Source organism: Lepeophtheirus salmonis, chromosome 6, assembly GCF_016086655.4.
Source record: "Lepeophtheirus salmonis chromosome 6, UVic_Lsal_1.4, whole genome shotgun sequence".
Taxonomy (NCBI): Eukaryota; Metazoa; Arthropoda; class Copepoda; order Siphonostomatoida; family Caligidae; genus Lepeophtheirus; species Lepeophtheirus salmonis.
The window spans coordinates 9,299,734-9,312,060 of NC_052136.2; the positions used below are offsets into that span (position 1 = coordinate 9,299,734).

At 32.0% G+C, this 12,327-nt stretch overlaps 1 protein-coding gene across 4 annotated transcripts; it reads right to left on the reverse strand.

The window, feature by feature from the left end:
- Positions 1 to 1,122: 1,122 nt before the first annotated feature.
- Positions 1,123 to 12,327, reverse strand: LOC121120658 (uncharacterized). Of its 4 annotated transcripts, none has more exons than XM_071889283.1 (8): positions 12,226 to 12,327; positions 11,831 to 12,166; positions 5,515 to 5,713; positions 5,338 to 5,457; positions 3,509 to 3,594; positions 3,125 to 3,278; positions 2,661 to 2,858; positions 1,123 to 1,396 (listed from the first exon to the last, which is right to left on the reverse strand). In XM_071889283.1, exons 2-8 carry the CDS (start codon positions 12,160 to 12,162, stop codon positions 1,160 to 1,162), a joined length of 1,326 nt encoding a protein of 441 aa, XP_071745384.1. In that variant the 5' UTR covers positions 12,163 to 12,166; positions 12,226 to 12,327; the 3' UTR covers positions 1,123 to 1,159. The 4 variants fall into 4 exon arrangements, with proteins under 4 accessions (XP_071745384.1, XP_071745385.1, XP_040571460.1 ...); XM_071889284.1 differs by having other exon boundaries at positions 1,123 to 1,409; XM_040715526.2 differs by having other exon boundaries at positions 1,123 to 1,409; positions 11,831 to 12,253.

Here is a 12,327-nt window from a genome sequence, read left to right on the forward strand (position 1 = left end):
ACTTTTGTTTCAAAAGCTTACCATAAAAATGGCACAAAATAAAAATATGTCAAAAAAACCAGTTTTTATCCAATATCTCAAAGAAGAGTCGACAAAAATTATTGATTTTTGCACAATAACTTTCTTCATATTATGTGACTCTGATGTAAATTTTGTAGCTGTAGCTTGTTGAATGTTGGAACTGCTCTAGCAGTTGTGTCTTTTATTTATTATTCCATGAAAGATAGAGCAGATTATTGTGTATTTTAATTAAACGACTGATAAGTCTAAACCCATTTTTACCTGATGTATAAATGCAATACTTTTACAAATCTATCTTTTATCCATTTACCTTTTTGTGTATGTGTTCAAACAGTGTCTTTTAGAGCTCAAGAGAATATAGTCACCTTTTATCTTTATTCTTTGTCTGGTGTTCCCTTAACTCCTCACTGCCACTTTATCTATGCGACGAATCTGAATAGTTAATTGTAATACACCACACAGATATATCAGATGAGTACCTGGAAGACTTAGTTGAGTCTTGAAACTCGACTTGGACTCGAGTTCGGGCTACGAAAACATTAGCTCAAAATCCTCTGATGACAATGAATGCAATTTCTATATTATACAATATTTCGATAATAAGTTTGTACAAACTAGAATTTATATGACTTTGTAAAGGCCTAACTGTAACCCCTCTCTTAAGGTAATATCCTCTATCAACAACACACTAGCATTTTTTTACATAGGTTATCTTCTGATTGGACATCATATGATTATAGTTGGATTATAATGTCTGAGGTCCTTATTATATTATTTGAAGTACAGTTAGTTGAGTTCATTCCCACAATTACTTCACTTGTACCTTGATATATATACATATATATATAGATGCATGATTGTACAGTAATACAGCGATAAGGTAGTATTTTTTTGTATAGTTGAACTCAGACAAAGGACAAAACTCTTTTTGTGAAGATTTGGGAGATATAAAGTTTTCCGTTATACTTATTTAACAACTTAATATAGTTCAATGACTTGCTCAATCCATATTAAACATGTCATGTTGACTTGTTATTACATCATGTTATTGGAAGGGCATAACGCATATTCTACACTTCAGATAATAATTAATGATGCATGTCTGTTGCAACTACTGATTGTATTTCAAAATATTTGTCTACTTTAAAATGTCCTTACATAAGTCAAGATAATGTTTTCGTCGTATTGATCTTGCCTTTTTCTGATCCATTCTTATCATGAGAGTTCGTCCTTGTTGATGAAGATAGATCATTTCCATATTTGATGCAATGGAAGTCTTTCTTTTCAATGTTGAATCTTTTTTGTCTTTGTCTCCATATTCTCTTAATGTTAGATCCTCGATATTTCCACAAAGAAGAAGGGTTAGTGGTAGACTCTGGAAAGAGATGCTGAGTGGAATCATGTAACACTAGAAATTCTAGTATTATATGTTCAAGGGCGTCTGCAGGCGGTGGGCTGGGGGGCTGGGATTTTTACTAGAAAATTTAAAATAAGAAATTTTATTTAATTTCCCAAATTTTTTTCCAAAAAATTGCATTTTTGGAGAACAACTGCCGATTTTTGTAATTTTTTGTGAAAAGCAATGAATGTTTGAAATTTTCTCCCCAAAAATTAATAAATGAATTTTAATTTTTCAATTAAAAAAATAATAATAATAATGACCCCCCCCCCTCCCGAAAAAAAAAATGTCCTTTGAAAGTTCCCTGACTGTTGAATTGAATTGTTTTAGGAAAATTCCCCTTCATTTATTTAAAATTTGGGGTTCGAGAATTAATACATCAAAACAGACATGGGGCCAAGTTTCCCATGCGCAAGTCACACGTAAATCTCGAGTCATAGGCTTCAATTCTCAAGTATTATTGTCTTGGACAAGTCAAGTCGGTTTATCCTACATCTCAAAATCAAAAAATCAAGTCAGACACAAGTATTAAAATCTCAAGTCTAAGTCAAGTCAATCTCAAGAAAATTAATTTTGATTCAACACCAAGTCACGGGTTATAAAAAAGGGACTCGAGTCCTCATATCTGCTTCAATATATAAATATCTTTTAATAGTTCCAATAGGCTACACAATTGCATTTGCTTTTGTTTTGAAATTAAAATATTTTTAAATCTACTTTATGGTGCAAATTTGAATAATTTAACGTCATATTTTTCTCAAATAGTCTTACATTTTATGCATTTATTTTCCTTTGTTTAAAAAATAAGCATTTTAACTATATTAATTTGACTTTATTGTATATATTTGATCGATTGATACACTAAATGTTGTAGCACTTAGTGTAAATCTATAATTTTCTGATATACAATGACCTACATTAAGTTTATTTTTAATTTATTAGCTAAACTGCAGGGATATATTTCATCATTAATCATTCTAAGAATTAGAAAAATATGTAATCTAGTTAACTCAATTCTAATGTTTAAAATGTAAGTCTAAGATTTTTTTTTTTTGATAAATTAATGCATTTTCAAATTAATCACCTAAGCAAATTTGTATCCTTTGAAAGTAATTAATCAATGTTTTTCTATTGAATTAATATCTAACATGACATTTGTAGTAAATGAAGAGTCATTTCCCCTCAAGGCAATTTTACGTGCACTGAATTGAACAGAACAAGGCATATCAAAATAAGTTACCTTTTTGAATTCATTCAGAAAGTTATCCACACTCAAATTTATACAAATATTTGAAAGCTCTAATTTTGTTAGAGTGGAAGTTAGGACATTAAGATAGGAATGTACTAAAAAGTTGGGTTGCTCTAAACGTGTGAATTTGGAGGTAGATGAGTAAATCAAGTAGCTAAGATCACTAAGTCCATTTCCATAGTATGACAACTAAAATAGCAATATTTAAGTATATAGTATTAAGCTAAATCAAAGAATATATATTTGGAACATGCAGTCTTCCTTTGATCACCAAAGGTATTTTTTCAAAGTGACTATTAGTAAAATAAATAAAAAAATTAGAGATTAAATTTTTTTAAAAGAATTGTTTAATAAAAAATAGCCTGTGGTGGGACAGAAACAAAATTTAAGGGGAAAAAGAGTGCAAATTCCATGTATTCCTTTAGTAAATATATTTAAAACTTCGCAGTGCTTACTTGCCAATCAATGATTGCAGATTTATGTGACTTTTTTTCGAAGAGGAAATTATTGTGCCAAGAGTCTCCATGTTGAAGGCAATCAAAGTATCCCTTTCGACTAATTTCATCGTTGAATATATCCATGGGATCCATTGCTACCTTTTCAAAACGCCTATCAGAGCAAAGAAAGTATGTAATTGATTCAAATTCCCGTCAATTATATCTAACATTGTGTTTTATATGAAATAGGAGGACTTGGGACAAAAAAATCAAATTTTAATCAAAAGGGTGGATCAGAGAAGTATTTATTTACATATTATTTGGATGTGATGTATGACTTAGCGTACGTTTCTGTCCCGTTCTTTACGCAGTCTTTTGTATACTTTATTCCGTCCAGCTCACCTCAAAGTTTCTTGTTCATTGGGTAAACTTTTTAAAAATGCTTTTGAAATGACGTTCATGGCATTTATAAATGGAAGCATGTCATCCTGATGAACGAGAAAGAGTTAATGATTTATTAGAGCATTTATTCAAAATATATCATGTAATCACGGAAGAAATTTGGCTCAGGGAAACTCATCCTGATATATTTTATTTTTGTATGCTAAAGTAAACTAATAGGCAAAGACGGGATCTATTTAAAAAAAAGAAAAACAAATTATACTGATTAGAAAAGGAAAAACGGTTGATGCGTGTGCTCTTTCTACTTTTTTGTTGATTATTTAATCAGTTGTGGGAGTGATCACATCTCCCTCTAAAAGAAGAATTCTCGTTTTTCTTTGGTATAAATTGATTTAAAAATGCATAATAAAATATATAAATATGATATTTTCCCTGCACTAATACTATTTTAAAAATAGAAGGTTTCCCTCTTTATAGAAGTAATTCATTTTCTCCTCTAAAATCATATAACAAGCAGCTGATATTAACAATGGTCTTAATTCAATAACAATATATGCTTAACTCTCGCATTCTCCTGGCTCTCTTACACAAATCCCATATCTACTTATAAAGTATAAGTAGTGTTGGAGAATCCTAAGAAAACTAAATAGACTGCAGCCTATTGGTTCGGTCCTGATTATTTTTTCAGTCTTAGGATAGCTCCTTATCAGTCCTTTATGGTAACTACAACAGCTGAAATTAAGTAGTTACTAACTACGTCATTTCATCTCAAAAAAGAAACAGAAAAAAGGGCCCAAAATCAACTGGTAGTTAGCCAAGTAAGTCAGTCATAACAATTGCTATTTATTTCTTAAGTAGTAATATTTTTTTAAAGCGTAGCTATACACATGTATAATATATATGATAGCTAAAATTTCTTCATGTGAATAATTTAATGGGCAATATATATTTATAAATATACAATGCCTACGAGGGATTAACAAGAAATTGTATTCCTGTCCTTTTGTCCCGTCTTACTACTTCGTTTATTCATAATAAATAATAAATTATGAAATAGCCATGATGTATCAAGTGAGATTAGTGAATTGACAGCTGTCAATAAATAACAAAAATGATTTTTTTGACTGATAAATGATAAATGGTGGTTCAATACTGACCGATTAGAAAAAAGACTGAAAGAAGAAGAAAAAAAAAAGAAAAAAAGACTGATTAGAAATACAATTCTAAGACTGATACAACATTAGGTATGAGTGCTGTTTACTAGGCGAGATCTTGCAGCAATACATATTTTGTTAGTTTGAGCTCTAGGACACCTACCCCTTGGAAACTAACTTCTGACATTCCCCAAAGACAAAGATGTCTTTGTACATTCTCCTCTCTCCTATTTAAACCCCCCTCCTCCTCTTAGACCTTTTACCCTTAACATGATGGTCTTATCTCATTCTGCTTTACTATTTGTACTTTCTTATTAAATTGAAGTAGCTTTCTAAATATTAATTGTGAAAATTGATTCATAAAACTGAATATTGAAGGTCATTACAGTGATTACTAATGTGATCATTTACACAGTGTTCATATATGTAATAGTAAATGACTAGGGTAAATACTTGGATTCTGAACAGTATTTAATTTCCAACCCATCAATAGAAATATATATTTTTATTATGTCATATAATTTGCTTGCGTTCACAATTTATAATTCCTCTAAGTTATCGATTTATTGCCATTATTTATTAAAAAAATAATAATTTTCATTTCCAAATCTATTCTTTTTCAAAGCTGGTAAAGTTTCGGAGCCAAAAAACATATAACACATTTAAAAAACTTGCCTGAAACCAAATGAGACCTTTAGGATCTAAAATTGGAAATATTTCCTCCAGTTTTGTATCGGATATCTCATTAAAAGCCATGGATAGCGCATGGAATTCTGCAAGAGCTCCACATGCCAACTAAAATATGATCAATATACCATTGTAATTATTATATAATATATTTTTCATTCTTACATCTAATTTATCAACATCGAAGAGCTTAAAAGATGAATCATTAATTGTGTAACCACTACGAGATAAATCCTCTAAAACCAAGACTCCTTTTCCATCTTTGACAGCTCCAAAAACGTATTTCGGGAGAAGAAAATGCTTGAATTGAAATCCTGGTACGCGGTCATCAATGACTTTTTTAATCAATAGTGGGAAAACATCCCTAAAATAATGAATAGATAAAACAGATATCCCTACATACTTTCAATTTCCTTATTACAAAAATGCATTCTGCAACAGATTTATGTCATCATACAAATAATTTGCCTTTTTCTGAAGTCAATTACTGTTTATCTAATTATGTATGTATTACTTAAAGTTCAAGTCATAAAACATATTTATGACTTCCCGTTGAAATGGCATTGCCAACTTATATAAAGAGTAACATTTAACCAACTTTGTTACGAGGGTAAGTAAATCACGTTATTAGAATATAGTTACAATTCAGAACCATCTTTCAAAGTAAAATAACAATATTGAGGAAAATTAAAGGTAATAACCCTGTTTTAAAAAAACCTTGCACCAAGGTAAGATAAATTATTTTCTTTTACGTTATCTTGAAAACACTTCCTATAAAATGGGTCTAACTATACAAAAATCAAATCAAATAAATATCAATGTCTTGTCTTTATATTATAGCTAAAACTATAGAATAAACATTATATTACAACTTCAAAGGATTTTCTATCAAAAGTTCGACTTTGATTGATTTTTTCAGTTTAATTTTCTGAATGACTTACATCTAATCAATAAATGCTAATACAATACATTGGATATGAAATATTAAGGGGTCGGAAACAAAACGTGGGATGAATGACTGATTTTAGAAAAATGTCAATAACTTAGAAATTTTTTAGCAAAACTTTGAGACACGCCCTTTGTCAACATGTTCACTCAATATGCCCGTCCTTATCAGCAATCACAGCCTCCACACGACGGCAGGAATCCTTGCAGGAGTTGATGATGAACTTCTTGTACAAGATGTTCCACTCCTTCACAATGGCAGCTTTAAGGGAGTCCACGTTCGGGTGAGATGTCCGGTTAGTCTCCCTCTCCAAAGTAACCCACACAGCAAAGTCCAACGAGTTAAAATCCGGCGAAGATGATGGCCTCATGTCCTTAGGCCAAAAATCAGCCATGTTATCGGCGCAGAACTTCTGGCATTAAGCCGATGTACATGAGGATGCACCATTTTGGGTCTACACATAGTTGTCCTCTGAATAGGTGGCCTTGAGCCATGGCAGTATCGTGAATCTCAGCACCTTATAGTAGGCCTCCTGGTCGATTTTCTCTCGAGCCTTCAAAAAGAAGGGACACATCTTCTTGCCATCAGACGCCACGACCATTGTTCGGATGTTTTGTACGGAACACCCCCTTGACCTCCTCTGGTGATCTCCCAAGCCAACGGTCGTTCTGACTGTTGTAGACCTGGTCCATGGTGAAAATCTTCTCGTCAGAGAAATTTTTTACTGTCGGTCCATTTCCCTTGATCCACGCACAAACTTTCTTGCACCTCTGCAGTCTCCTTTCTTTCAAGGTGTCCGTCAACAGGTAGCGTGGGTTCCTTGTGTAAGAGGACACCCCCAAGTCCTCCTTCACAGCCCTCCTAATTGTTCCCTCGTTCACGTCAAACTTGTTAGAGAGGCGATTCATGGTTTTTGTGCGGTCCTCCTTGATCTTCTTCTTCAGGTCCCCCAGAAACTCAGAATCCCTTTTCAAGTTGATTCCCCCACTTCCTTCTTTCCTTGAGAGGTTTTTTCCATCTTCACCACCTTGAAAATGAGGCTCTTGGAGCACTTCATAATGTCCATAATCTCTCCCACCTCAATTTTGGCATCCTGAAGGTCTGAGATCCTCTGCCTTTTTGCTTCTTACTCACTCATGATAAAAGATTTGAGAATTGGGTATTATTTATTACTTATTCAAAAAGGACAGGAAATTCGGAATATGCAGAAAAAAATCACAAAACCTGTCTATTTTAATTACATAATTAGCATTTCGGTCCACATTTTGCTTTCAAACCCTGTATTTAATACAGGGTTAATCTTCCTCCATCAAAAATATTAATTACTTATTATAATGAGTCAAATAACCGACTCGATTATATTTAATTTTGTAACATTTTAACTTAACCTTACTTTGCTTATTTATTAAATAAACCATACTAAAATTTAAAGTTAAATGTAAAAAAAAGTATTCTATAATCTAATAATAAATGTTTTCATCCCATCAAAATATGACAAATGGTTCACAAATAGCCTTTTGAACTTATGGCATTCTTGTAATTCCTCAGTTATTCTCAGATGTGCAAATTGGGAACATTTTAAGCATATTAACAGAAAGAAACTGTTATGTATTTAATATGTCCTTTCTGGTTTTTATCTTCTTGTATATTCGTCTATGTATTATAAGTACTGAGTTTTACGTATTATAAATAGTGTCGTCTTTTGTAAATATATTAGAGTATAGTTAGAATACACATGAGCATATAAACTGTGTAGCTTTATTCCTCCACGTCATTTCTTCTCCTCATTTCTCTCGGTCATCCTGGATCTCTCCTATTATAAATAAGATTGTGTCTCTCCCTCGTCAAGACGCAACAGAAACTTAAAATCAACATGGAAACGCTCACAATTTGTATAATGTTTTGGGTGAGAGCAGCTTAGCTGTCATGACGTTTCATTAGATCAGCTATAAACAGCTGTGACGAGGGAAAAAGGAAATGCACAAGGACCAAATCCTCAAGATTACTCTCTGTCTTTTATGAACCCATACAAATGTTTAATCAGGTTTCATATACATCAATTATAGCTATAGACGAAAAAACGAAATGTAGCTATTAGAAAAGGAAAAACGCATGGACGTGAGCTCATTCTTTTTTTTTTGTGCATTATTTAATCAGTCATGGGTGTGTTAGCATCATCCTATAAAAGAGAATTCTCGCCTATTTTTGGTGTAAATTGTTTTTCAAATGCATAATAAAGTAAATATATATTTAAATTTTCCCTATACAAATGCTATTTTAACTGTAGAAGGTTCTCCTCTTTATAGCAGTAATTCATTTATTCCCCCCAAAATTATATAACAGGTACTCTTACACAAATCCCATATCTGTGTGGTAGCTTATATGTATTAGAAAAGGAAGCTCATTCCTCAAGAAGGAAATAATAATGTTAGAAGCTTAAGAAAAGAAAATTCCCTCTTCAGTTTGCCGACTCCAAAAAAGGTCGAACTGAAAAAGACACCCGGTTTTCATCAGTTTCACTTTTTGTATCGGGCGCGATACCCTAGTATCTTAAATATTGTAGTTGTTAATTTTGGTTCATTGTTCCTTCAAAAATCTAAAAAAATGTAATTCCTTGCTGTTTGTACATATACGAGGGAAAAAATTAAATGTTTTCCAGGACTCTTATCAACAATGATATAATGAAATATCAAAATTATATTTACATTTGTGTGGCGATAAAATAAAAGAAAGCACAAATGTTTGACGAATATTTGACATGATGTGATAAATATTTTTAAAGAAGAGTGTATAAGTATTCACGTTGAAAGAATAACCAAAAGAAGAAAGAGATTAGCTGTTTAAGAACATACCGCAACAATTGAAATTTATTATATATACGATATCAAAATTGGATTTAAAGTTCAAACACCACACGATCAAATTGACTGAATTTGTATGTAGTATGTTCATGTAAAATTTTAAACAATTATCAATCATATTAATAAATTGTTGAGCAGTTTTTCATTGATTTAATAATGTATTTGACTCTTTCAAAAATCCTCTTTGGTTTTTCATTGAAGTAAAAAAACTCAAAATGTGTTTTTCTCTATTTCATCGAAAAAATCTCAGCATATTTTTATGTTATCACCACACATTTATGCACATGATGATTGTTTTTGTTTATTTAGCCTTCTATTCAAAAGAAAACGAGTTATTTATCTAGGTAGGATAAATTAGATTTAATGATAAGGATCAAAAAACTATGTACAAACAACACTCATTAACCCTGAACATCAGGTGATGGCTGGGCTATTATCTTAATAGCTTCACTTTGTGTTATGTATTTAATATGTCCTTTCTGGTTTTTATCTTCTTGTAAATTCGTCTATGTATTATAAGTACTGTTTTTACGTGTTATAAATAGTATCGTCTTTTGTAAATATACTAGAGTATAGTTAGAAGACACATGAGCATATAAACTGTGTAGCTTTATTCCTCCACGTCATTTCTTCTCCTCATTTCTCTCGGTCATCCTGGATCTCTCCTATTATAAATAAGCTTGTGTCTCTCCCTCGTCAAGACGCAACACTTTGATTTATAAATATGACTGTCCTTGCCTTCAAAAGCTTTGCATGTGTATCTCACTGACTATTTTTGATCCATATTTGGAATGAAATTATGGTATGTGATATATTATAAGAACTGTTGTATTTTTATGTTCTGAGGACCGTGGAGTCCATTGAAATCTGAGCACTTACTAATTCAATTATTAAATAAGGTTAAGTGATTGAAATTAATTCATATTTCCATATATTAAAGCATAAACAATTATTTATAAAATAAAACATACTTGAGCTCTTTTGCTTACGTACAAGTCGAGAAAATGACTTTTGAATGTGATCGACAAATTTCCATTCGCGCACGCAAAGCAGTTGGGCGTCTCCAGGATCGCGGTCTACGCCGTCAGCAAGTCCAAAACGTTGGAGAGGAAGAATAGCTCCGTCAAAAATGTCAAAATGGATCCGGAGGAGTTAAAAAACAAAACAGGCCAAGCAAATCCTCTCAAGTCCATGAGGGCCCATACAAGAGATCTTGAGGTTTTACACCAGACTGTCCAGATAGCTATAAAAAAGTGGGTGGAAAGAGCCTTATGGGGGCGGAGGGGCCACTTTTGGCACCATCAATGAAATACACCCATCTATTCCGTTGAAAGACTCTTTTGAATAAGTTTTTTTTTTAGTTCTCTTGTACTCTTTTTTTGACACTTTTGCCCCCACCCTACAGCCCTAATCCCAACTCCCTTGATATACACCCTAAACGTATAGAGGGAAAGAACTGTAGTGTTCTTCATCCAAACACCGAGTCCCTCAAAGCAACTGTCAGCCAGCACTGGGACTACACCTCCAGCAGGTGCCATGCCTTCTGCCGCCGTCTGGAAGCCATCATTGCCGCAAAGAACAGCTACATTAATGATTAAGAGAGCTCAAACACACATCTATTTATAGTATTAACTTTGTTGAAATACTATTGTTAATTAATAAACTATATCATCTTGTTGAAGTTTAAAATTAAAAGTGTTCAGATTTTAATGGACCACTTGGTAGATACAACTTTGTCTTTTATTCAGTCTTTACGATATTTGCATAAAATATAAAGGGAAATTGTACTATGTAGGAATCGAAGAAAAAAAGATAATAATTATTTTTATCCCTCATTTAATCTTTTATTTCATTTTACACATAAAACTCATATATAGTGATGAAAATCAAGTGAATTTGAACATCTTAAAAACAAAAGCAATAGGTTTATTTTCAGTAGTGGGGCTGTTTAGATAGGTGATGCCCTTCATTGCCCATACACCAAACTTTGGTGTTTTAATACCTTGTGATTTTATCTCTATTTTTTTGCTCTCTTTAAATAACTTATAATTGAGAGTTATAAATGGATAATTATTTCGTATAAAAAGATACAAAATTTAATTAAAAACATATCTTATTGTATAATTGTGGAGGATTAGTAGTTTGAGTAATTAGCTATTGCCAATTCTGTAAACATCTTAAAAAATGTTACTTTTTCTAAAATAAATCCAGTTTCATCCCTTGATTCGTACAAACTAAAACAATTAACCATCCTTACATGACACCACATCTGATGGGATCCATTTGATCTCTCTGGCATTATTAGCTGTCGAATTATTTGCCTTCAAAGAGTTTGCAAAATAAATTGAAAAATTCGTTTTTTGTATTCTTGAAATTGACGTAATTAAGTAATTTTTATTGATTGTAATAATAAAAAGCAGGAACTAAATTGAAATTAGTTTAAATTTTATAACTTATATTCCATCCAATCATATTTTGACAGTATTTATTCTACACCCTGTACTATGGATAATAATTAAGCTGTATTAAATAAGAGAGATACTAAGTAGTCAATTTTAAGATAGATTAAAGTTCTAATTGGAAATGTATTTTAATTCTGGACCTTTAGAATATATTTATTTACGTTATTCATGATGAATATTGTGGAACAATGATATTACTTATAATTAATTACCTGTACATGATCAGTTCCCTCTCAAAGAGCCTATGCTTCAAAATGAGTTTCCTCATACTCTGGGGTATCACTTTGACAAATAGATGATGAGCTCTACTTTGGGAACGGCCAATAGGGATGGAGGCATGAACAAACACAAGAAGAATATCACTTAAGGCACCTTGAGAACCATCCGCCCATGGTTTGATATCCACTTCTATCTTTGGAGAAGGAGAAAGGAATCCTTCTTGTTTTTGTGGTGGGTAGAGTGTTTCCTTACACATGGAGATGATCCATTCGGAGTTGATATCCTTGAAGGATGAGGGAATCGAAGGAGTAGAAACGGAATTCATATGGCTATAACGTAAACAAAAGTATATGTATGATATACTTGATTGTTCATGAGTTGAAATGACCTGCGATAATGTATATTATATATGTAGTAACTGAAACGATTGCCAATTTCATATATTATTTCCTTTAAGTTAGAGTTGTATCTTTTTTTTCTGCTTTCGCAT

Bases quoted from the DNA above. Each gene is read 5' to 3' on its own strand.
- LOC121120658 (XM_071889283.1), bottom strand. From the start codon at position 12,162: ATGAATTCCGTTTCTACTCCTTCGATTCCCTCATCCTTCAAGGATATC. The intron at 3,595-5,337 runs GCAAGTTTTTTA...CTCGTTCATCAG, and splicing joins AAGGTCTCATTTGGTTTCAG to GATGACATGCTTCCATTTAT. The intron at 1,397-2,660 runs GTAACTTATTTT...ATCTCTTTCCAG, and splicing joins TTCTGAATGAATTCAAAAAG to AGTCTACCACTAACCCTTCT.